Source organism: Pimephales promelas, chromosome 5, assembly GCF_988280905.1.
Source record: "Pimephales promelas chromosome 5, fPimPro1.hap1.1, whole genome shotgun sequence".
NCBI classification, from domain to species: domain Eukaryota; kingdom Metazoa; phylum Chordata; class Actinopteri; order Cypriniformes; family Leuciscidae; genus Pimephales; species Pimephales promelas.
Window position 1 is genome coordinate 15056061 of NC_142773.1, and position 26782 is coordinate 15082842.

General features: G+C 40.3%; 1 protein-coding gene across 2 annotated transcripts in view; it reads right to left on the bottom strand.

The window, feature by feature from the left end:
• Positions 1-3350: 3350 nt before the first annotated feature.
• Positions 3351-26782, bottom strand: part of zzz3 (zinc finger, ZZ-type containing 3) — a 31314-nt gene continuing 7882 nt past the window's right edge. For both annotated transcript variants that reach the window (XM_039661249.2, XM_039661250.2), the window contains exons 2-12: positions 20724-22203; positions 16821-16959; positions 16559-16706; positions 15001-15128; positions 13995-14066; positions 13698-13799; positions 11066-11161; positions 9680-9829; positions 5529-5663; positions 5080-5180; positions 3351-4862 (exon numbers count right to left, since the gene is read on the bottom strand). In XM_039661249.2, coding sequence (XP_039517183.2) covers positions 4718-4862; positions 5080-5180; positions 5529-5663; positions 9680-9829; positions 11066-11161; positions 13698-13799; positions 13995-14066; positions 15001-15128; positions 16559-16706; positions 16821-16959; positions 20724-22138 — 2631 coding nt within the window. In that variant the 5' untranslated portion in view covers positions 22139-22203 and the 3' untranslated portion in view covers positions 3351-4717. The remainder of the gene's footprint in view (positions 4863-5079; positions 5181-5528; positions 5664-9679; positions 9830-11065; positions 11162-13697; positions 13800-13994; positions 14067-15000; positions 15129-16558; positions 16707-16820; positions 16960-20723; positions 22204-26782) is intronic.

Genomic DNA, 26782 nt, shown 5'->3' on the forward strand with positions numbered 1-26782 from the left:
ATACATCATCTAATCAAGACAATCCTCGTATCTATCAATTCCTCATGCAAAGACGAAGAGAAAATGGGGTAGATTGTGTCTGTAGGATGTATTGTTCAGATTCTATGTAGGTTTAAAGTTTTCATTTTCCGCAGCCAAAAATCAAGCATGGACACAAAAGATGATACAAAAAAATCACATATGGGACAAAAATTTGCACGGGGAACATCAAAATTCCTTTTCTAGACAACCTTAAGAATTACAAAAAACTAGGTTAAAAAAATATATTTTTCGGGTGCAGGTGAACCCCCCCTTCCTACCCTACTAATGGCATTTGAAATTTTCTTCTAAAATGATCGTTTTAGCTTATATATTCAAGTTCAGTAATTTCACTTAAATGACAATTAATAGGTAATCCTCATTGCAATTTAACTGAAATTACTGAACTTAAATATACAAGCTTGATAAAAATGATCATTCTAGAAGAAAATTTCAAATGGCACTTAGAGGCTTTTGCATCTGAACTCTTCATATATATATATATATATATATATTATTTTCAAGGTGAAAAGGATTCATTTGCCTGGATCCACCCCGAAGAAAACGTCTAAATGTCACGTTTTTAATAAAGCAGCCTAATGAGTAAAATGTCTATTTTTCCGGCGTCCCCCAGCTCCTCGTTTAAGCAAAAGGTACGCTAAAAACAACGTATTACATCGACGTTAAACCACGTTAACCGTGTTAACCATAACCTTTTAAATACTCGACCTATAGCTCCATTGCTTAGCAACGAGAAGAAACTTCTGTAACTTCAGTGCCCAACCCGTATCACGACAAGACGTGAAATAATCACGTTGGTCAACTTTGGAAAACGTGTAGATGTCACAGTTTAGTTTAAACTCAAAACCATAAATAGGGCTATACTGCCCTCTTGTGTCAAATTATATTTCTATATTTATTTTTCCAACAAATAAAACCAAACCCGCAATAAATCCCCGTCCAATACACCCTTGAACTCAACAGATTCAGTGGCTCAGTTGTTAAAGTGTTGGGCTTTAATCAAGAAGACCTGAGTTCAATTCCCATACTTGCGTTAATTTGTTGTGATTATATCAAACAAAAGTGGCCTAAACAATATTTCTTCAACCCGGTATCCAAGACGTGAAATAATCACTTTGGTGCACTTTTGAAAACGCGTAGATGTCACGGTTTAAACCCCCTCAAACGTGAAACTTACACTTAAACTGAAACTTACCTATTGGTTTTCATTAAACTGAGAAAAATAGAATTTTGTTTTATTGACGATCACTGAGAAATGGTCTAATATTTAAAATGCAAAAAACATTTATTATTTTCAAGGTGAACAGGATTCATTTGCCTCGATCCACGCTGAAAAAAAACGTCTAAATGACACATTTTTAATGAAGCAGCCTAAATAGTCCACTTTGGAAAATGTGTAGATGTCACGGTTTAACCCCCTCAAACGTGAAACTTACACGTTTGCGTTAACACTCTCCATTGGAGAGATATCCGGATGTTTATACGCCTCTGCCATAACGACCTATTGGTTTTCATTAAACCGAGAAAATGGAATTTTGTTTTATTTACGATCACTGAGAAATGTTCTATTATTTAAAATGCAAAAAAAAAAAAAAAAAAAAACATTTATTATTTTCAAGGTGAAAATGATTCATTTGCATGGATCCACGCCGAAGAAAACGTCTAAATGTCACGTTTTAATGAAGCAGCCTAATGAGTAAAATTTTTCCAGCGTCCCCCCAGCTCCTCGTTTAAGCAAAAGGTACGCTAAAAACAACGTATTACATCGACGTTAAACCACGTTAACCGTGTTAACCACAACCTTTTAAATACTCGACCTAGTTCCATTGCTTAGCAACGAGAAGAAACATCTGTAACTTCAGTGCCCAACCCGTATCACGACAAGACGTGAAATAATCACGTTGGTCCACTTTGGAAAACGTGTAGATGTCACGGTTTAGTTTAAACTCAAAACCATAAATAGGGCTATACTGCCCTCTTGTGTCAAATTATATTTCTATATTTATTTTTCCAACAAATAAAACCAAACCCGCAATAAAAGCCCATCCAATACACCCTTTAACTCCTATCTTATTTCAGGTTAGGAAATCATATCGCTAGCAACAACGTTTCTGTCTAACTTTAGCTACCTATTGTAACCGATGTCACTTTTCATCTCGCGAGCTTGTACGGCTTTTAATCTGCGTTTTTTTTTAATAAAACATACACTGAAAATGGAGAATTAACATCGCAGTCATGTGATTTAGTCAGCTTGATTAACATTATTACAATATATTACTATTTAACACAGATGTTATTTGCTAATTACATAAACTATAAGCTCAATTCATTAGTATAAATATATATTTAGTATATAAATATATATTTAGTATAACATTTTTAAGTATATATATTTGTATGGTCCTCGAATGTGTTCAAATATTTCACCAGTATCAGCCTTTTCACAATTTATCACTCTGCTTGTCTGTGTTTGCCCAACTTGCATTATTAAGTAAGTCAGTAGGTGGCAACAAGTGACTGTCTTTATTAGTGTACAATTTAACTTTAACTTAACAGATTAGTGCCAAAAAAATTGATTATCTAACCTTAGAAAGAAACAAGTTGCTGAAACCAATCTTTAATGCTAATATATAAATTGCTCATTTTCGTCTGGACACAAAAAGATTGCACTGGTGTTTGAAATTCATAGGCTATGCAAAATAATCCTTGAAAGATTTGTCATTGAGGCCATTCCTGTTAGGAATATGGATTGTGTATTGTCAACAATAAGCAGAAACATTCTGCATTTGCATCCAAGCATGGATCATTCATTTCAACATTTATCCTCATTCTCATATTTAAGAATCATCTTCTAAGAGTCATCTTTTATGCTACTGCCAGTGCCCACTGACATACTTTTAAAGCTATTGTTATACCATTTTTATGACCTTTAAACACCCTAAAATGCACACATGTGGGTCTGAGAAATCCAAATTTTCTCGGGGGAGTATGCCCCCGAACCCCCTTAACTTCCTCACCTTGGAATGTGTGTGACTGTGTGGTAATGTGGGCTGGTATGGTTACAGTGCCAGGGATGGCAGTCTATAGGCCTGCAATATGCATTATTCTCTGTATCGAATCATGCTATCTTATTCCCCACCCCAGCCCCTGATGTTTCGGGTTCAGCCCCTGATGTTTTTGAAACCTAGAAACGCCCCTGGTATGCACTATAGTGCTGGTAAGGATTGCATACAACTTCATGTCTTAAATGGGCGAACTAACCCTTTAAGAACAGAAAAGAACCAGACAAATAAATCATAATACCCGAGTCATGTGGTGTAGAAAGACTTTTCACATACTTTTATTTCCACAGTTCTCCTCTAACATTTTTTACATTATTTAAGAACAGACTGTTATACACAGATACTGAAGCAGGTCAAGGGAGGGGAGGTGAACAGAACAGAACCCAATACAAAATGGTCTACTCAAAGCACAACAAAATGTATGTGTATAAAATAACGTGGGAGCGTCGCACGCACGACGACCGCCACCGAATCGATTTCTTGTTATTCTTTCGTCTTTTAAATAGATTAATAAAAATACAATCTTTTCATGGACTGTGAGAAAACTGCGAAAAATTAGAGGGATCTAAAGGCGTGATGATGGTTGGGCAGTTTTTCCACAGAGGGCAAACGTGCCACGAGTTCTTTATTTTCTTCTTCTAAAACGAGTGGCCAGGGAAGAAAAGAAAAAAAAAATGGCACACGGCAACTACCACTGGCTACTTTTCACCATATATTTGAATACTCCACATGATCAACAACAGTACACATTGAGAGAAAAGAAAAGAAAGCTCTTCGCGAGCGCAGAGAGCGTGAAGAACGCCTTCCGGATTTCAGCTGGTCTTCTCCGTGCTGTAGTGCTTCGAGGTTCGGGAACCTGTCGGGTTAAGTGGAGTGGGGTTTTTTCCCTCCCCCAATTCGCAGTTTAAAAAAAACAAAAAAAAAAACAGGAAATGAACGTAAATAAAGTGACAACATCATGTAACGGTCATAAGAGGAAACAAAGAGCAGCTTCTAGTGAAAATGGTAGCCCATGGCAAGAGACACGTATGGGGGTCGGAGTTGTGAGCGAACCTCCTGGATTGGTTAAAAACCTGGTATGAATCAAAGACAACAGTCTCAGCACCGAGTTCCATTCCTTATACTCCCGCCTCATGAAAATAGCTCACACACAAAGCTTCACTTATAAATATTTCAACTACAGACGACATTTTGCACTTTAACGCGAGCCCGCCGTCCGCCGATGATGATGATTCCGGAGCCGGACGACAGCCGTCACTCAAACGGCGGGAACAAAGGGATACGTCGAGTTGCCTTCTAAATGTCCTGGGATTGGGAATGTCGGCGCGCCATTTCTTTCTTTCGTTCTTTTCTCTCGTTTCTTTTGTTTTGAGATAGTGTTACTTGACGAGACCTGGTAAGGTTTGACAACCGCGGCAGGGTGTTGCCCCATCCCCCCCACGAACCCTCCCCCACCCCACCCCCCTCCAGCAGCGGGTCGGGGCGAGGTGCAGCACATCTGCGGTAGCCTCTCGCCCAGACTTAAGCATTTCTTTGACTTGGATGATGGAGTCATGCACAGAATGCCCTGGGGGCTGCGGCCCAGCCCTGGTTACTAGCGCTGGAGCTCGTCCCTGTCATCTGTTGGCAGGGAAGTAGTTGGGGTCCAGGTAGTTGTAGCCTGTGCTCTGCGGTAAGCAGTAGTCTCTGTCCACGAAGGTTTCTGCCGGGCAGACTGGCTCCAGTCTGTGCGTGGGCTTGTGGGTCTCGGTTTTGAACAAACTGATGGGGGTAAACAGAAAGGTGTGTGGTTAGGACAAGACTGTTGTGGCAATGTTCAAGATAAAATTATGGAAGAATTGCGCACAAACTAAAATAATTGAAATAATAACTTTGAGCCAGCACCAGTTCCAAACCCGTTCGTTTTTGGTGGAAAAGGGGTATGTGAGGCGCCTAAAGATCCCCAGCTCCGTGTTTGTTTAGTGAGGCTGTGACTCACCAGTCGGAGCAGGTGCTGCAGAAGTCCACGGCGTTGTCCTGCGGGCAGTCCTGACAGTGCCACCGCACACCCTGGATGGGCTCCATGCCACACATGTCACACTGAGCGAGAATTACAAGCAAATGTGAAAAACAGTCACCGAGTGTTGTTATACAGTTGTCAATGAGCCATAAAAGGCCTTGTTCTTCATGGCTCAGAGATGGTATTTATAGTTCACTCAAAAAGACATTTCCTTAATCATTTACTCGTGTCGTTTCCAAACCTGTACGACTTTCTCTCTCCTGTGTAACACAGGACAAGATATTTTGTCCAACGTTTCAGTAATCTTTTGTTTTCCACACACGGAAATAAGTCATTCAGGTTTGTAACGACACAAGGGTGAAGTAAATTTCCCTTCCAAAAGAAATCGGTGAGAAACCGTCATGGAGACTGGTGAACGTTATGCGTACCTTATAGCCGACGTGCTGCATGAGAGCGCTCTCGGCCTGGATCTCCTGTAGTTTCTGTTTCTTGAGTTTCTTCAGCTCCATCAGCTCCTTGTACTCCGGCAGGTGCCTGAGCTCCACTGGCACCCCGTCCTCGTCCTGAAACATCCCAGCAGGGTCAGAACGGCACAACACTCTTCGCCACATCAGCTGTTGCTATTACAAAGGCCTATTCACACAGTGTCTGGATTTTTAGCACTAAATCAAATCTCTAGCCAACCCAAAACCCACAACGAGTCTGGAATGTAATACTGGGAAACACTTTACTTCGATGGTCCACTTTAGACATTCTACTAAATATAATGGCGCTTTTCCACTACACAGTACCAGCTAGACTGGCCTCGGCTCGAACAAGGAGGTGCAGACTTTCCTTTGTTTGGTGGCCGAAGAGAGGATCCAGCGAGAGCTTGATGAGGCAACGAGAAAGGAAAGGCATCGCTAGGACGACCGGGTACTATTTGTGGCGGTACTGTCTGCAATGAAAAAAACGGAGCGAAAAACGAGCCGAGGCGAGGCGAGCTTCTACTAGTAATGGAAAAGCGCCATAAGTAACTTTGCAACTACATGTATACTAACTCTCATTAAAGGGATACTCCACTTTTTTGGGAAATAGGCTCATTTTACCACTCCCCCAGAGTTAAACTGTTGAGTTTTACCGTTTTCGAAATCATTCAGCCGATTTTCTGATATTTAGAAAAATATCAAAATAAACAAATCAATGACACTGCTTTTGTTGGTTTTTTTAAGGTCATGTGACATTTCCTTTTCATCTCTTCGGTAACAAAAAATAAAATGTCAATTTGACAATTAACTGAAGTATTAACAGAAACTTCGGTAACACTTTACAATAAGGTCTCATTTGTTAAAGGTGCTCTAAGCGATGTCGGGTGACGTGACTTCTTGTGGACGTTTAAAGTATTTTCAGTCCCACTTTATATTAAGTGGCTTTAAGTACGAAGTACTTACATTGAAATGAATAATTTGATACAATGGACTTATTGTGCACATACGTGTTTTTACATTGTACTTATATTTTAAAATTCCAGCATGTAATTCCAGCTATAATTACTTTATGTAATTACATTTGTAATTACACAGTTGACCTTCCCCTCACACCTTAAAGGAACACTCCGACTTTTTGGGACTTTAGCCTATTCACCTTATCCCCCAGAGTTAGATAAGTCCATACATACCTTTTTCATCTCCGTGCGTGCTATAAGTCTGTTTGACGCACCCACCGCTAGCCTAGCTTAGCACAAAGACTCGATGTGACTGGTTGCAGCTTTCATACTGATCCAAATGAGTGGCAAAATAACGCAAACGTTTTCCTATTTACATGTTGTGATTTGTATAGTCACATAATATACAAATAACAAAGTCAAATGAGACACAGACATCTTTTAACCGTATAAAACCTGGGAACTATTCTCTGAAGGCGAAGCACTGCTACTTTGACGGCGTAATAACCGCATCACCGGAGACACGCCGTGGTGAGGAGCGGAGAGTTCGCTCGGTGTTTGGGTAATAGAGTCAGCAATTTATAAATAGTAAAAGCGTAGTTTAGAGTCATGGGTTTTCGCTCTATTGTAAATAGCTGCGACTGTAAACAGGGGAGGTAATACCATGTTTCACAGAATTCCAACTAAAAACGCTGACTGGATGAAGAAATGGCTAACTTACTCTGGATATTTATCCAAACACACCTAAGATTATCAAGGGACATTATGTTTGCTCGGTACATTTCAATGAGGACGACTATTTTGAAAAAATGGAATTTGCCACACGGACCATAATGTGCTGAAGGATACGGCCATCCCATCGATAGCACAGACAGGACAAGTGGATCACCTGCGACCTGCGGCTGAGGTAAGTGTTCCGTTATGTTTTTAGATGACCTACTGTAACAGTGCCTTTAGCCAGATCTAATGTAACGTTAGTGACACTATTATATGATTAGGGTATGAATATGTTTTTATCTTGATGCGGTGCGGACGCGCTTGGGAAAAAAAACTTGAACTTGCACCCTGCGCGCGGCGCGCCTAGTAGCCTAAATTTGAAATAACCATGGAAATAACGAACTTGAGCGTGCAAAAGGGTACGATAGGCTGTGAGTTCATTGTGCAAAAACAATTTGTGCTATTACTTTCCCCTTATTCTATCCTATAGTAATGCAATACTGTATATTATATAGGCAAATGTATTTACTGTTGAATACATTTGGTTCAGCTAATAAATTGCATTTAAAATATATTGATTCCTGTAATAATAATTATTTATTCATGTGATATTTATAAATCTGGGTGCGTTTTTGGTTGGAAATCAATGAAACATGGTACTGTATTACCTGGTCTCCCCTGTTTATTGTCACAGCTCATACAATAAAGCAAACACCCATAATAAACTTTGCTTTTCTATCTAACGTTAGTAATTGCTGACTCTTTATTCCAACGCTGAGCGAAGCGAACTCTCTGCTCCTCGTCACGGTGCGTCTCAGGTGATTGTTATCACTCTGCCCAAGTAGCAGTGCTTCCCCTTCAGAAAATATAGTATTTATGCGGTCAAAAGATGTCTGTGTCTCATATGGCCTTGATATTTGCTCACTCTGTGACTATACAAACCACAACATGTAAATAGGAAAACGTTTGCGTTATTTTGTCACTCATTTGGATTAGTATGAAAGCTGCAACCATTCACATCCAGTCTTTGTGCTAAGCTAGGCTAGCGGTGGGTGCGTCAAACAGACTTATAGCACGCACGGAGATGAAAAAGGTATGTATGGACTTATCTAACTCTGGGGGGTAAGGTGAATAGGCTAAAGTCCCAAAAAGTCGGAGTGTTCCTTTAACCTACCCTCGAACCGACCCACCTGTCCCTAACCTTAACCGTATCACACCTCAATAGCAGCAAAAGTGTTTTACAATACAACAGGAACACAATAATACATTGTACTTATTGTTCAATGTAAGCACATAGTACTTAAAGCCACTTAATATAAAATGGGAACGTATTTTCAAACAAAATGGAGGCTAGATAGACCCTCCCTCCTCCTCATCTGCACTGACCCCCTAAACCCTACCCCCAGGGCCTTCTTGTCAGTTATTGGCTGGAACAGTTTGTTATGTTTCGTGGAGTGGGTCGCCGCAGTTTGTTTTTGTAGCCATTTGTGGAGCCTGGGTTGTTTGCGTAGACCGCGTTTTTTTACAGTGTGTTTAGGGGACAGGCAGCTAGTGGATAGTGAGGAGATGTTTGCTGTATGTGACAAAAAATGTTTTGGCCTAAAAAAACGTGTGACATCACGTTTAACATTAGTTAATGCATTAACTAACATGAACCAACAATGAGCAATACATTTGTTGCCGTATTAATTAATCTTTGGTAGCCCTCAAACCGTATTCACTTTATAGCCCTTAATCCTGTAACTGTGGACACAGAGGAATTTTTATTTATTATAACTGTTATATCACTGTCTTCGATAAAGTTTTGTCTATCCATTTATGGTGTTTTTTGAAAGGTTGAACGTATTGCTTGTGATGTCATGATTTGTAGAAAGTCTACATTTGGTGCATGTAAGGTTCACCGATGCTTGGCATCACTCGACTGGTTCTGTTCTCTGCAGGGTCCGCTGACCAGTGTCGAGTAAAGGTTACTTATCAGAGACAGAGAAAATGTCAAGCCACTGCAGTCCGTTCACAGTCACTCAACACACAGTTCAGCCGGGGAGACGCAAACATCGAGTCGTCTCTAATGATTTTGGCAGCGGTGCTTCTCAAAAGGCAGCACATCATTATCAAATGATCAAACATCAAGCAAATCCCAACTGTGGAAATGCCAGTTTGCAGACTTTAATGGATTTCCTGTTTGAGAAAGGCCATCAAATGTTTGCCAGAGGGGAAGAGAGGAAGTCGCTATGATGAAACAAATGGCTTGAAACATGGCTTTCAAAACAAGCAAAAAAACATTTGTTCCATCCATCGATTTCTGGTATTTGTTTTTCCGTTCTCAGCTTCTAAATCAATTTGCTTGCATATGATTAATAAAACACTGGCTTTCACTTGTTAAATCGCACGTGGCATGATCAATAACAGCCCACGCTGAAGAGTTGAACTGGGACTGACCGAATCATCCGCGCTGTTATCCTGGAGGCTGTTGAAGAAGTGCGAACGCTCGTCCTCATCATCCATGTAGACGGGGGGCTCGTATGAGGTGAGGAACGTTGAGGGCCTGTACAGGTGTTTATTGAGGTGGTGCTGTCGCTTACTGGAGGCCTGCAATTACAGACAACAAGCACTGACATTAAATAAGCACTAATTAAGCATTTTAAAGCGTTAAACTAGCGCTGGACAACGATTAATCGCATCCAGAGGAGGACAGAGCACACAGCTTTATTACTTGAGTAAAAGTACAGATACCACATAGCTAAATTTTCCTCAAGTACAAGTAAAAGTCCTACAGTTAGATGTCTACTTGAGTCCTTTTTGAGTATCAAGAGTACATTTTCTAAATATTGCATTACTACTGCCACAGTGCTAACATTTATGGACAGAAACGTCCTACATGGAGTTATGAAAAATGTTAATACCTTGGAGAATGTAAAAATAACTGAAAGTAAAATCAAGTCATTTTCATCATTTTGCCAAGTGTTCTTTAATATTTCAGAAAATTCAGAAAATTGAAAGGGTTGGTGGCAGATTCCCGGGATGGACCTGCTGCGTCTTCATCCATTGTTTCGTCCATGGTTTCGTCTCTTATCTAAATCTGACAATGGAGTTGACTTTGGTGAAAGGCTGAAGGTGATTGCTGATAGGCTGTCCCAATCAGTGACGCCAGGACAATCCAATCACGTTGGAGAGATAAACAACAAATTGAGTGTTTCCGAGATTTTTCTTTTTTCCTTTATTTGTTTTAGAAGTAGTAACAGGCACTCACTGTCATGGATAGAAATGTAGTGGAGTAAAGAGTACAATATTTCCCTCTAAAATGCACTTGAGTGAAGTCATGAGTACTCCCCAAAAATGATCCTCGAGTAATGTATAGATCCCTCAAAATTGTACTTTAGTACAGTACTCAAGTAAATGTACTCCGATACTGTCCAGCTCTGATCGCATCCAAAATAAAAGTTTGTGTTTACATAATACATATGCGTGTACAGTGTTTGATTATTTTGTATATATAAATAATACATACACATGCATGTATATATTAAAGAAAAAAATATTTATATATAAAATATTTATATATAATATAAATATACTGTATATATATATATTAGCGTTAGTGAGAAGAAACAACTTTTAAAAGCATCACTGATAGGCTACAGTAGACTTTTTCTTTTAAAGAAATGAATGCTTCTGTTCTGCAATGATGCACTAAATTGATCAAAAGTGACAGTAAATATTTTAAAAAAAAATTATATTTCAAATAAATGCAGCTCTTTTAAAACTTTCAATTGATAAAACATTTCTGAGAAAAAGGCATAGATGATAATTATAAGATGAATTTACCTTTTTGCTGTACAAGCACACATTGGGTGTTCTGCCTGGTACTGGAATACCAGCTTTTGTCAGTTTTATGAAATATTTCTGTACCCTGCTAGCAACCTGTGAAGAAGAGGAACAAAGATTTGGTAAACAAAAAGAGCTTGCCCTGAAATCCCTGGTTAAGCTTTCCAACCATGGCTTTCTGATGTTCAGACTCTTGTAAGATTAGTAAAAAGACAACAGTATATCTGCAGGATTTTAAAAATTAAACCTAAACCCTAAAAGACCCTTTTAAAGACCAGCACAATTAAAATGAATACAGAATGAGTGGGGAAGGGCAATGCCAATGGTAACATTAAACCATAAAATGACTGTAAACACATTATTTAAAAGTTTTATAAAATGACAAGCCACACATTTTAGCCTTTAAAAACCATGTTTTAAGAAAAGGGATGAGTAAATAGCATATGAAGAGTTCAGATGCAAAAGCCTCTAAGTGCCATTTGAAATTTCTTCTAGAATGATCATTTTTATCAAGCTTGTATATTTAAGTTCAGTGATTTCACTTAAATGGCAATGATAATTACCTATTAATTGTTATTTAAGTGAAATTACTGAACGTAAATATACAAGTTTGATAAAAATCATCATTAAAGAAGAAAATTTCAAATGGCATTTAGAGGCTTTTGCATCTGAACTCTTCATATTTTTATCATATCAATGTCAAATATATCATATCTTACTATCTTTTAGATTTTTAGAATGCACATTAGCTTCTTGACGATTCACATTTACAACTCAACTACAAATTTTTGCTTTGGTCTGAACAAAAACAGCACATCTCTGGCAGTAGCACTTGATTGGATTGGCAGAAACACAGTGGTTACCCTTGTTTATAGCCTTATTCAATCATCACATTAAGCCATATCGCCATTCCTGTCCCCAAATTTAAGACGTCTTGAAATTGTAATTAAAGGGGTGGTTCGGGATTTTGGACATCGGGCCTCATTTCAAAGTGAGCCTTAGTGTTATTTATCAGTAAAGACATTTTTTTTAAAAAATAATCCAGTCGTCCCAGTTGCTTAGTTGGCCGGTGCTAGGCTAGCGCGAATCATTGGTATCTGTATTAGCATGCCATTAAAACAGTTTTAACCACTCCACAGTTCACCAAAAGCACATCAATTATAACACCAGACTATCGATGTAAATGTCTGTTGAGGGAATAATGTTAGAAATCAAACTACCCTTTCATCGCATTGCAATAGTTATACTCTGTTCCCTCTATCTATCAGCATAGTCTACAGCAGCGGCGGAGTGATATGTTACCTAGGCAACCGAGAGAGCCGGTCCACATGACAATCAATCACGCACGCAAGTGTATTTACCTGCCGCTGATACCGTCATCACTACAGAAACAGAGTTTATTTCAATAATAAAACAACAAGACATATAATTATGGCCACGTTTGAAAGCAATGACAATGTTTCGGACTTTGAAGACGATGAAGATGAGGAATGTGTGTTATTCAACGAACCATACATGTATGAGCCAGAATACACAGATGAAGAACTAATCGAGATGGATGCTAAAAGGTCAGAAAGAGAAAAAAAATCTGTAGAGACAGCAGCCCCTGGAGATGCCATAGAGAACCGGGACAGAACATCGGTAGACTGGTGGTGTCAATGCAGAAAATGTATACAAACGCCGACGGAAGACGAGTGTTTTTGCTGCAGGGAGTGGGACTTAGCTACACTATAGTGTCACTCTCCACAATGCATTGAACTGTAACGTTATCTCCACTAACGTTGTCAGTGTCGATCTATCAGTTATGAAAGAGTAGCTTCATTAGCTGCAGGTTAGAGTAGACTAACAAAAGTTATTACCTGTTCATCTGTAGCTGTTGGTGCATCGGGAAAGACGGCTGGAACTGCATTCAAACTCAGTGACTTGTTGTCGTTTCTATCACTTTGTACAAAGTCATCCGATCTAAAATGATCGCTACAAATTCGGGCCTTTAGTAGTGTCTCTGTCGGTGTATCCATACTTGACGTTCCGACTGTAACGTAGTGCGATTCTGTTGTGTTTACTTTCCGGCGCAGCTCTACTCCCGGAGCAAAGTAAAATTCTGCCACTGCTGAGAAACTAGTTCCTGTAAATGTAATGCGATCATTGAAATATATTTTGATATGTCAAACTACATTGAGTAGTTTGATTTCTAACATTATTCTATCAACAGACATTTACATCGATAGTCTGGTGTTATAATTGATGTGCTTTTGGTGAACTGTGGAGTGGTTAAAACTGTTTTAATGGCATGCTAATACAGATACTAATGATTCGCGCTAGCCTAGCACCGGCCAACTAAGCAACTTGGACGACTAGATGATTTTTTTTTTTAAATGTCTTTACTGATAAATAATACTAAGGCTCACTTGGAAATGAGTCCCGATGTCCAAAATCCCGAACCACCCCTTTAAGTCTTTTCTCATCCCAATTGAGGTATTTAAGACTTTTTATGGAGCTGTAAGGAACTGAGAACTGGATGACTGCTTTACTGAGCAGTGAAAAGGTGACTAGAGACTTGAATGGCCATCAAAGCCAAGAGAAGATCATCTTCAGAGAGCATGACGGTGTAGAGCAGGGCCTGAAGACGCACCTGTTTGGCGGTCCGGTTGCCAAGTTCATCTGCGATCTTCTGCCAGCGTTTAGACTCGACCTCCTCTGGTGGGAACTTCAACAGCAGCTGCTCCAACTTTTTCTACAAGAGTCACATACGAGATGTGAAGCCAAACCTTACAGCTCAAAAGCATCACAAATCTGTTCAGTAACAATTAGCTTCAGTCCACTACTTTGAATGGACAAGTAGCTTTCGAACATTTCGGACATTAAACTCATCTCTGTTATTTGTTCATAAAAGTTAACGTCCACTAAGAGCTCTTGGGTAGTTTCATACCTGCTCCTCAACGGTCCACAGCTGGTTGAAGGTGTCAGGTTTGTTCTGGTTGCACAGCCTCCCTCTGATAAACTGTACGATACACAGTCAAAAAGAAAAAAGAAAAAAAAATAGGTTAACATTAAAACGGAAATACATTTTTAAAAACTCCATTCATTTTCTTTATAGGGAAATTGATTTAAAAAAAAACATTTAAAGCCAATTCCTATTGAGAGATTAGAGGTTGTCAATCAATGGTATATACTTTTGCTTAAGCCATTTGTTTTTAAAATAATAGTGTTTAACAGCTACATTTGTGGTGAAAACTACATTACCCTTTCTGTACAAAAATTACACCAATTAGAGTGTCACTGAGACCAAATCACACTAAAAGAGCCTTTAGCTCCACCCACTCCCATAAAGCACGGCGAATGATGTAATCTAGTAGGTCTCCCTAAGCTCTCAAAACTGTTTGTAGATATTTGCACTAATGTACTCAGTCTTGTATCTTTGTATTGCCTTTTTTGCTTCAAATCAAAACTGATGCACTCTATTGGCTTTTGGATTGGATAAAGAGATCTACTAAGACCAGAAGCAGACCAGGAAAAAGAAAAACCAACGAAACACTGATTTTACAGTCATTTGTCATCAGCACGCTTGTAGCGCTTTCCATGTTGAAACGTTAAAGCAGAATGAATACGGATGGAGATATCGTGCTCTCAGGGAAGATGTGCATGCAGAACACATCCGAGTTCATGCCCTAAGGCTTAAGAACATATCTAACAAGAAACAATGTCAAGTTAAATGTTAGGTCTTGATCTTATTATGTATCAGACGCAGCGGTGTGTGATGAAACATGGTGAAATCGTAGGTCATGGGGAACAAATGAGCAAAGCTTAAAAGAGAATCTGTAAGCCCATGTTCTCCTCCTCAAAACACAACATCAGGTTCATGGAGTCAAGATGGCTGTAAATGACGACAGAATACAAATGACGGTAAGTACGAAGAAGACTTTATCTGAGATTACCTGAGTTCTGCTACTGGACATGCTGTGTTCTGGACCGTCGCTTGACGGCAGGGAGGAGGAGTAGACGGATGAGGAGTCTCCCTCCTTCTTGGAATCCACAGGACTTTTTGGTCGAGCAGGCAACCCCACTATAGAAAGACAGTGAGCGTGTTTACTTTGGCATGATTCCCTTTCCATGCATTTACCACTGAACTGACAAAAACACTTCACTATGATGAAGAGGCCCACTAATGATAAAGAAAATCTTTCAAAAATCTAGAGCAATCATATGATTTTAAATTTTTTTTAAAAGCAGCACTCTGCAAGATTTACATTTTTGTCAAACTGTGACCCCTAGAGTTGCTATGGAGTACTTGTACTGTCGTAAATAGCACTCATGCAGAGATGTCTCTGCACTCACGGCCTGATTTCCTCCCCCTGTATACCGATACCTGTTCAGTAGGATGGAAGCTGAGCCTGTAACGAGTGGAAATAAGGTGTGGCCCCTTTAAGAGCTGAGCCCTGTTGAACTGTCGGCAGTCTGTATTGTACGCACCTCGAACACCACATGTATATGTTATGTTTATTTTAGCAGATCTTTCTTGCCGTAAAGCAATTCATTACATCGCGAGACCTGATATCACGCGACACTTCCTGACATTCAACCCGAAAATAGTCATATAATCATTGCAATAACTCCGAAGCTATTCAGTTAAGGTAAAAAACTGTATAGAGCTGCTTTAAGTACTGACAACAACTTACATTTCCCTTGTTATAAAAATGTCAACACAGCTTTGACCTTGACACAGACCTTGAGTTTTTTTTATTGCATGTTTCCATTTGTTGTTCGCAACAGAGGACTTTTGTGTAGGGAGGGAAAAATGTTTTTCAAATATTAATCCAATTTAAAAAATTTAAGCAGTTTTGTTAAAATATTTTTGCGTCACCCTGACATTTACAAAAATATCACAATGAACTTTAATAAACAATAACACCCCACAAAAATATCAATATGAACTTTAATATTTAACATTAGTTATGTCATTGTAGGAATGAATTAGGGGCTCCACTGCTCTAATTGCTCTAATATATATATATATATATATATTCTATATCAATATGACTATAAAATAATAATGATTTAATATATATATATATATACATACACTAAATACAATATTATTATTAAATATTATTATTATTGTGATATTTCACTGTTAAAAAAACATATAACAATAAAATAAAAAGAGTATTTAAGATATTTTTTTCATTTTACAGTATAATAACAATCATTTCACAAAATATTTATATATATATATATTTTTACTATACAATAAATAATTAAAATATTACATTTTATTAATTTCTTCATTTTTAAATCCAATTTTTGTGTTGGCAATTGTAGTGGATCATTCCATATTGCGATTTCATTTTATTTTAAATTGATTAATCGTGCAGCCCATTACGAATTGCATTTTTATGTATTTTTGGGCCCACTGAGGTCTTCTATCTACATCCTACTCCATGAAAACATACACACACACACACAAAAAGTCTATCACAAATAAGTGGTGCACACCTTTGTCAAAGATTAACTGCAACTGCCGTGTTTTGCGCTTCTTGTCACAGAACTCCCTTTCAAAGTCGCCACGGCCTGAGGTGTATTGGTCCCACGCAATGTCCGGGAGCTGGACCACTCTCTGGGGGCGAGGCAACCCCATCTCCACCTGTAACAAAAGCACAAACATCAGTAGCATTACATCCGCAAACCAGAATACATCACTAAATATAACAGCCATTACAGACAACAGCAATGTAGGGCCAGGAGGAATGTTCTGTACCTGTTTCTGTAGCTGGTCCACAAAGGCGATGGGGTCTGACAGGGCTTCCTTCTGATGCCGGGCCAGCGTCTCTAGGTCCAGGATGGCTTGGTTTCGCTGGGCCTCCAGAACGCTGATGGTCTGGAGCAACCTCTGATAACTAACATGTAGGACAGAGGAGATGCCTTGTACATTATTAACAGCTGATGCTATGCATCTAACCATCAAACTTTCAGCAGTTCACTCATTCATTATTTAATTTTAGTACAGCACAACCACAAGCTTTACATAAGAAAGCCTCCGTAAACGGTTCCCATAGAAATATACATTCTATAAATAGAAATGTTTCCTGTTTGTCACGGGGTGGGTGGGTGGGTGATGAGTGACAGCTTCATGCAGGAACTAGGCTTTGTGCTTCCACCGGGAGATAGATGGACTAGTTGTTTTTCATGGAAACACTCTTAGGGAAAGATTTTTAAAATTTAAATAATGATGGTAAACCCCCCCCCCCCCCCCCTAGAAATAAACATAAAAACGTTGAAAAATCTAACCGATCATTTACAACAAAGAATAATGAAACACTTAAATTAAATAATACAAAAACACTAGAATGGGCAACAGGATTGCAGATTTTTGCTAATATCGATGTACGATTATAATTGTTGGAAATAGAGGCACGACAAGCCAACAATCACTATTCTTCGCTACTGGATTTGTGTTACATAAAAGTTGCCTGCAACTAAAAGAAGAAAAAAAACATAAGATTTTATGCCTCCAATATATGATTTGGGATTCAGAAGCTCACGTTCGAAAGAGCTTTTCTCGATTCATCCTGTAAGTTATGAAGATGACGTTCCCTGAGCGCTTCAGAGCTTTGACCTTTTCCCAGCGCCCTCAGGAAAAATAGGATCCACAAATAGGAGGAGCAGAAAAAAAAGCGCATTAGACAAAGATGCTCCTCTGAGCAGGACATTCTGCCTACTGCTTAGAAGTAATCTAACTCAGAAGCTCAACAGACCTTGTATAAATCAATCTAGCCTAACACGGCATGAATAAAAACCAATTGATGAAAGCAAATTATTTAATCTCAAAAGGAATTCATTTAAAAGGACTTGCTCCATTTGATTTGCCTTACTTTAGGGCAGCCGTCTAGTTTTTCTTACATTTCCGTGCCGTCTCGCAGGAGCTGTTAACAGCCTCTCGATTCAGAAGCACAATGAAGATAGGCATGTAGCACTGCAGGTTGGGGAAAGCAGCCAAGGATGGCAATAAGCCCAAACCTGACATATGGCTGGCTTTTCACTGCCACCTATGGGTTAATCATCTGAAAGGCAGGCTAGATCAACTAATAACAGACAAAACTAAACAAATATATAGTGATATGGGCTTCGTACTGTGCCATTTTAGCCTGTCCTGAATACCACACACTTGGGATTCAGTACTAAAACAGCAAACTTTTAATGTGAGGCACATGGAAGTTTATTGTGTGGTACCTTACTTGTTAGTGGTGCTTAGTTAAAGGAGTAGTACACTTTTGAAAAAACTTTTGCTGATAATTTACTCACCCCCATGTCATTCAAGATGTCCATGTCTTTCTTTCTTCAGTCGAAAAGAAATTAAGGTTTTTGATGAAAACATTCAAAGATTTTCTCCATATAATGGACTTCAATGGGCACCAAACGGTTCAAGGTCCAAATGAGAGTTTCAGTGCAGCTTCAAAGGGCTTTAAACGACACCAGACTATGAATAAGAGTCTTATCTAGCGAAACGATCGCTCATTTAAAAAATAAATAAAAAAGTTTAAGTTTTATAAGCACAGACGCTCGCCTTGCTCTGTTCTGCGATGAGCGTTCGTGATTCTCCTGTTCAAACTCGTTCATCAAAATGAACAAATCTTTTTTTGAGTCATGACTCGAAGGGTCCTAAATAAGACCCTTATTCATCGTCTGGTGTCGTTTAAAGCCCTTTGAAGCTGCACTGAAACTGTCTTTTGGACCTTGAACCGTTTGGTTCCCATTGAAGTCCATTATATAGAGAACATCCTGGAATGTTTTCATCAAAACCTTAATTTCTTTTCGACTGAAGAAAGAAAGACGTGGACATCTTGGATGACATGCGGGTGAGTAAATTATCAGCAAAAGTTTTTTGTTTTTTTTTTAAAGTGAACTACTCCTTCCTAAGGCGATCATCACTATCCCCTCTTCTCATACTTTGGTTTAGATCAAACCCCTAAAACCTCCACATCAATGGAGACCACATAAAGTCTGCTGCTACTTGAGGAGTGCTACTTTTTAATAACAAAAATGAACCAAATGTATTGTAAAAAGCACTATATAAACAAAGGTGACCACTTTCGCCTAGTAATGTTACACCATACCCTTAAACTAACCAACCACCCAGCGACTATCAAAACACTCGAGCAACGTCCTAGGAACCAAACCAGCAATGCTTTAAAAAAAAACACTGAACATTTTAGCAACAGCCAGGCAACCAGAATTTCCTGCCATTGTGGTTGCCAGTTTTTGCACAGACAAGCAACAACCCTCATTTGGCTCTTCAAAAAAATACAAATCTGCATAAATATATCTGAAGTTTGAATTGATGTCAAGCACACAATAAATCCTAATTAAACAGAAGGAGAAAAACTGCACCAGGAGTTTGACGGGCCTCATAAACTGACGTATTGACCGACAAGCTAATCCAGCTGGCTGCTCCTTATCCCTGCACTCACACTGTGAGACGGGCACATGCTGAATGAGTACGACCCAGGACAACCTGTTCACCAGCAGCAGGCTTCCCCTCGCTTATTACCTACCACTGTCCTGGAGATTACAGCAGCTGTTGCTCATTTTCTCCAAGCACAGTTGACTATTAGGCTACAGAAAACACATATGCAGAGTTAAGCTGGAAAACACAAAAATGCGTATCTGGGTCAACATTCCTGTCTTCAATTTACAAAGCACAAACACTTTGAAAACTAAAAAGACAAGAGCAGGATAGACAAATCAAAACTTGAACTGCTTGGTACTGCTTGGCTTTGACAATCACAAGTTAAAAAAAAGCAGCATGCTAATTCTTTGCAAAGCTATAAAACACACTGAATCTCGAAACTAAAATATTTGGACCTGAAAAGCATTAGTGGTACCACCAATATGCTACTAAAAGATACCAGACCTTTATTACGCATCAGCTAGGGTTCTCTGATTGGCTCTAGACCTTTGCTATTAGGTTTCTCATTGGCTAAAGTCAAAAGAGCAGCACTATCTAAAGATGCATGATATTCCGATTTTTTAGAAATGGCTCAAGTCCGTCCTCCTTAAATCTTAAGGTGAGGCCACATCTGCCACTTTTCTCTGATTTTTCAATGGCAAAATCCAGTAATTTCTATATAAGTTCACGTCTTTGGGAAATTTGAGAGAGGATGAAAGATTTCCCCATGGAGATCCGATGGGTTTCCCGCAATGGGTTTCAAATTGGTCACGCGGATTCGCCATGATAACCAACAGAAAGCTGCTTTGTTTGAAAATGACTTGTGATTGAGCTTTGCTTTATACATTGCCACACTATTGACAATAGATAGACTTTTTTGCACACAAAATTTAGCAAAATTTTCACTAATGTGACCACACCTCAAGCCTACGGTATTTTTCCATCTGTCAGTTGACTGAAAAGTACTCTGCTCCACAAGCTCATGTCAGTTGCAAAAAAATACGTAGTTTTAATCCTTTAGATTTAAAAAGTTTAATACTCCGGGTTGGTTCAAATCAGGAACAGTATGATGAACAGTGACAATGGTGCTTGCCGTAGCAAATGCCACAAATGAATGAAAACAAAAGGGCATAAAGAAGACAAAGCACATCTTTGTTGACCACAATTATAAAAGCAATGACGACTTCAGACAGGATAGCATAAACCTGAACATACTCTTTGTTGTGTTTGAGAGCCAAGTGATCAGACTCGAAATAGTAGACATCTGGATCCTCCTCTTCCTCCTCATCTTCCTCTGCCTGAGCGGCCAGCAGCTCTTTGGTGGATCCCGCCACTCTACTATCCAACACTTCGACCTCTCCACTGACGCCTGCTTTCTCTGAGAGTTCACTGTCTGCCTCGCTAGAAAGCCCCAGTGCATCATGGGGAGGCTCTTTATGGCTGGTGTCCTCCGAGAAAAAAGGAACCTGCGTGGCCTCCTCCTTCAGCGAACCATTGTCTATGTGCGGGGAACTGGGTTTGGGGGAGCTGGCTTTGAGCCCACTACCAAAGGCAGCGCGGCGCGGTGAAGTCCTCAGGGTGTATCTGTGTTCTTGAGGCTCTGTGAAGGAGGGGGGCTCCGTGGGCAGCTGGGAGGCAGCCAGCATCGCCGTTTCTCCTGAGATATTCGAGCAGTCGTCAGAAGGGTCCTGTGGCTCAGCCTGAAAGCCACCATTGGTGCTCTCCTCTCTCACGAGTTCATCCTGAGCCTGCCCGGCGTCCCCCACGACGTCCACCTCTACCTCCATCTCGGGTTCCCGGGACAGCACGGCCTCGGCCGCTTCCTCCGCCGTGCAGTTCCTCTCACAGTCAATCTGAGGACTGTCGGACTCATTGGCTTGCTTGGGATGAGGGGATCTACAAGGCACAATAGGGTCAGGGGATGAGGGCGCAGCCTGGTTGCCGTTTAACAGTGAAGGACTGTTGTTGAGCGTGGCAGGGGAGGCACAGGGCACCGCGGGTAAGGCTGCAACTTCTGAGTCCTCCTTATAGAGTTCGGCGAGGCCATTGGTGGCCTTGACGTTCTCACCAGCCTGTGGGGGATGGGTGATCTTCTCCACCAGGCTGTCCTCTTCCTGCTCTGCCTCTTTGTCAAGGCTGAGCTGAAGGGCCGTGGACGCGTTCGATTTGGCGCCCTCGTCATTGTCCTTCAGTGCAGCGGGATCAGGGCTCTCCGGTTTGAGAGAAGGTTCCTCCTCTACCCCCTGCGATTCACCTGAGCGAGGGCAGCGTTTGGCCCTCTTCAGGGCGGGGGAGGCTTCTGGCACACCCCCGGCCCTCGGACGCTCGCAGTAGTCCGATTTGTCCGACTCGTCCTTCTCGGAGCTGGGCAAGCCCCGTTTTCCGTAGGAGGGCAAGGGCTCACCCTCCGCCTTGCTCTCGGCTACCTTTCCGACCTGTGCTCCGGGCTGCTGGTGCTGTTGACAGTCCTGCTTCTTCTTGGGTGAGCGGGCTCTGGGCACAGGAGGCGGGGAGCTCTCTTCCGGCTGGGCGATGCTGCGGTTCCTGAGGGTTCGACCACAAAAGTTCTCATCCAATCCATTTATCCCCACTGATGATCTTGTGACGCGCGAAGAGCGGGACGCGGCCATACTATGGTGGGTGCCTACTGTCTCCTCATCGTGGTGCTCTCTCCTCAGCAGCAGAATGTGGGCACCTGAGGGACACAACCAGAGAATACTTACAGACCATTCAGATTCACAGTTAGAGACTATTGAGACTATGAGACTAATCTTACGGTAAAAAAAAGAAAAGAAAAGTCAAGATTTTCCATTGCCCTGCAAATGATACATTTTATTCTTAAGATATTTGTGTCAGAGCTTAACAAAAAGAGAAGGTATTTACAATAAATACTATGAAAAAGTGAAAGTGTCCCAGCTATAAATATAACTTATGAACACTATGAATCCATAAACACATTTTTGCTGAACAGTGACATACAGTGATCTGTTTGTAATTTCCATTCTATTAGCACAAATCATCCATGCCATTTCAGTAAAAGCTTGCTTTTGTTAGCCAGCTAGTCAACTTAATTTCAGTGTCATATTTAAAAAAAAACAACAACATTTATATGATTTATCAAAACAATTAACATATGATGGATTAAAGAGCCAAATATGGAAAAATGAAGTAAAAGAAACATTTTAGCAGCATTTTAAAGATGTGAACTAAACGGTTTGCTGGATGTTCCTCCACAGTGGATCAATGGATTGAGATGGAGCAGGAAGAGCATAACTGATGTGTCAAGAATTAGAACACATTCATAGAATATCTGGAATGTTTCCAAGTCAAAGTTACACGGAAAAGGAGACAGACGTCTTTATTTATAGCTTTATGCTAGTGAAAAATATTAGCTAGATCTCTGAAGGAAATGTGAGAGATGTTTGCCACCACAAGGTCAAGGTGCAGCTGTGTGATTCTTTACTGGTTCAAGTCAAAAAGATCCCGTCCATGTCTCAAATCCCTATTTTACTGCAAGTCTAAAGGTTTTTTTTTATTTGCTTGCGTGAAAAACCTAATACAACCTCAACACTGCACAACAAGACCTTTCTCAAAATATAGACAATCTACAACATAAAAAACTTAAATATTAGGCCTAGATCAATTTAGCACAGAATCAACATTGCATTGCTGCCCGTGATCGCATCAAGGATCAGACAAATCTACCTGGGTAAATCTGCATACAAAAATTCAATAAAAAGTCAAAACAAAGTTTACATCCTTGCATCCAAATATACTTTGTAAGAGGCTACTTATTAAATGGGCAAAACAAATCATGGAATCACATAAAAACGTAACAGGCCTTACAACAACATGCAATACCTTGATAGAGTTTTCTATGTAAATCCGCTAGATGGATGTTTGACCGTAACACTTGCGTTTAATTATCCTTATAAGTGGGAGCAACTAGCCAGCAAAGGATTCTGCTTGGTCTTCAAGCCGTCCTCAAACTGCTAGCTATGTTTGCAAATCAATAATTGAACAAAAAAGAAAAAGAAGGATGATTAACTTTCAATGGCCTCTCATTTTCAGGTAAGCATAGGTCTACGCAAAATATGGGACAGGACTGGCCTTAAAGGGTCACTCCACCTCTGGAAAGATGAATGTGTATTTATAATGGGTATATATATATATATATATATTATAATACATATGTAGTATTTATAATATTTATAATTTATTATTTTTTGAATTTGGAGCTTTCTAGACTGAGAAAAGCCAGAAAATGAATTTTTGGCTTATGTGGATGAAAGACAACAACTCCCAGAATGCACTTGCTTCGCTGCCCAAGGAGGCCACACCTACCGGTAACCGCACAGTAGGTAAACAACAGTCTACGATAGTGAGTCTCCGTGATGAGTCTGCCCGAAAATGTGTTTCGAGATTGCCCAAGATGTCCGGGATTCGGCTTTTGCATTCTACAATCGCCATTCATCAAGTTTACTGTGGCGAGCAGCACGAGCGAGGGCTGTGTGGAGAACGACGCGAGGCCGGTGGCGTGATTATTAGGGATGCACCGATACCGATACCGGTATCTGGTATCGGCCTCGATACCACATTTTCTAAAGTACTCGTACTCGTTAAAAGTCCCCCGATACCGGGGACCGATACCATGTTCTGAGAAATGGGTTAATCACAGGCGCCGAGTGCCCACCCCCAGGCTCCGGCTGCAGCTCAGAGCGGGGAGATGGGGAGACATGTCAGCCGTGTGGAACAGTGATGCGCGGGTCAATGTAAACAACCCGCACACTACCAATGTTTTCAACTACCCGCCCGCTACTCGGACCGCAAAAAAAAGTAAGAAAATATTGTACCCGACCCTCTTCCTGACCGTATTTTTTAAAAGTAGTACATGCTCATCGTAGCGTCATTGGGCCATAAACGTGTAACAACACAGCATCGCAAGAAGACGTAGCCTACATATAACAAAGGCAGCACTTTGGTCATCATCTTTCATTATTTCGGTAAATGTCTCCCACACTTACTCTTTCTATTTGTGTATTTGCGTAGCTTCCACTCCCCAGTCTTCACCTTTTCTCTTGCCGCCTCCATCTCTCTGCAGACTAGTGATCATAGACATGGCCGGTTCGTGAACGAATCGGTTCTTTTTAATGAACCGGTCGAACCAGTACGCTAAATCGAACTGAATCATTCGCATCAGTTCACGTCTTGCGTCAGTGCTGATCCACAAGTTACTACAGTTACTCACTTTCAGACATGCCTGACAGTCCCTCCGAGTTGAAATAAACCAATATCCCGAATTATATTTTACTCCAGTAACTCTAACAGTTCACTGAACTGAGACATGTTGTTGATACTGCTGATACTGCGCATCCGCGTATAGTAACGAACGCAGAGGTACAGCGGTTCTCGGATCACACCAGAACTGAGAACTGTTTAGACTGAGCTTGTGTGTCATCTCGTGCCAGTTATTCAGCCAATAAATAAATTCGGCCTATATATTTCATAGAAAATTCTATCTAGTACTATATAAATACAAAGGTTTAATTGGCATTTTTTTCCAAACGACCTGACCGACCGCGACCCGAATATCATTAAAAATATTTTTGGATGACCCGTAACTGCGGGTAACCGCGGGTGACCGCGGCGCAGGCACCCGCTCATTTTGGATCAACCCGTGCATCACTGGTGTGGAACAATTTCAAAGTGAATGGCTTTGGATTAGGAGAATAAGTTTACTTGTAGTCGCCAAGTTACTTATAGTCAGTTGAATGTCTGTTGGGGGACCAAATAAATAAAGTGTTATCAGATAGGCTACTGATCGTACTAATAGGTCTACTAATACTCTAATGACAGTTAGTTGACATGTAATTGAAAAGTTACTTGTAGTTAGTAAAGTGGACTATCGAAATAAAGTGTTACCCAAGTAATTTAATCAAGGACCTAAAAACCCGTATATAAAAATATTTAAATCATGTTTTTTTTTTTTTATTAAGTACTCGGTATCGGTATCGGCGAGTACTGAAATGCAAGTACTCGTACTCGTACTCGTTTTCCAAAAAAGTGGTATCGGTGCATCCCTAGTGATTATCGATGAGCGACACCTGTGAGACGCACTGGTCTCGTATCTCTCACGGAGGAGCGGGAATTTTCTTAGCAATGTTAAAACGCACATCAACCGATCACTTGTTTAGCGTTTATGTAAACACTACATTCAGATTCACCAATCAGAATGAATTCAGTTAGACTGAAACAAAAGCTGTACATGTAAACAAAGAATGGCGACTGCAGAAAGCAAAAGCTGAATCCCGGACATCGACGGCCGGACATGTCCGGGAAAAAGAGGACGGTAACCCCTAAAGTTACTACTCGGCTTTCTCCGCAGAACAAGTGCCTGCTAGCTTAGCTTCCAAAAAAAAGGCTGACACTATGTGTAACCCCAATCCTCCATAATGCATCCATCTGCGTATTCAGTATCTTCGTCCATATTTTCAAAAAGTTTCCGCCTGTAAAATCAAACGCATTAGCACTGATCTGTGATAAGTCTGTTAGCGCATTAGGTCCAACCCCCTATGGGCGAGTTTGAAAGGGTGGGATCTAGTGCTTGTAGTCTTTACAGAAATCCCCCCCTCTTACACTTCCTCCTACAATGACGTAAAATGACAATTTTTGCGTCATTGCAGGAGGAAGTGAAAAAGGTAAATAGCAGATTTCTCTCGTCTCAGGGGAAAATGAGAGAGTGTTTCACGACCATTCAATAGTATAACTAGAAATCTAACAATGGTAAGCTTAATGCAAATGGGTGGAGTGTCCCTTTAATACCTGGGGGTATGTGCAATAGTATACTAGTGATGATGACGCATTAGCAAATATCACTCAAGTTATTTTTGAGGAGAATATTGTTGTTAATGCGTTTTAAAGGAACTTCTTTATCGAAAGTTCCTCTTAATCTCACAGTCTTTGGCTTTGGTAAAACTGAGTCAAACATACACCAAAGGCAGAATAACAACCTACGGGTTGGCTATGATCTACTGTTATCTAATATTCTATAAATATGTTTGATATTCAGAGGTTATCTGAGAGTTTCCCACAAGCTATCAATCTACTTATCACACATGTGCTGGCTAGGCTTCCCTGGTGCATTACTAAAGCTGCAGATGTGAAGGGGGATGGTCTGTATTTGAGCTGCCTCTTATGAGAGCAATAAAAGTGCTTTTCAACAATGGCCACTACAACACAAACCTTCGTTCTTCAAAGACTGATCATCATGGGTA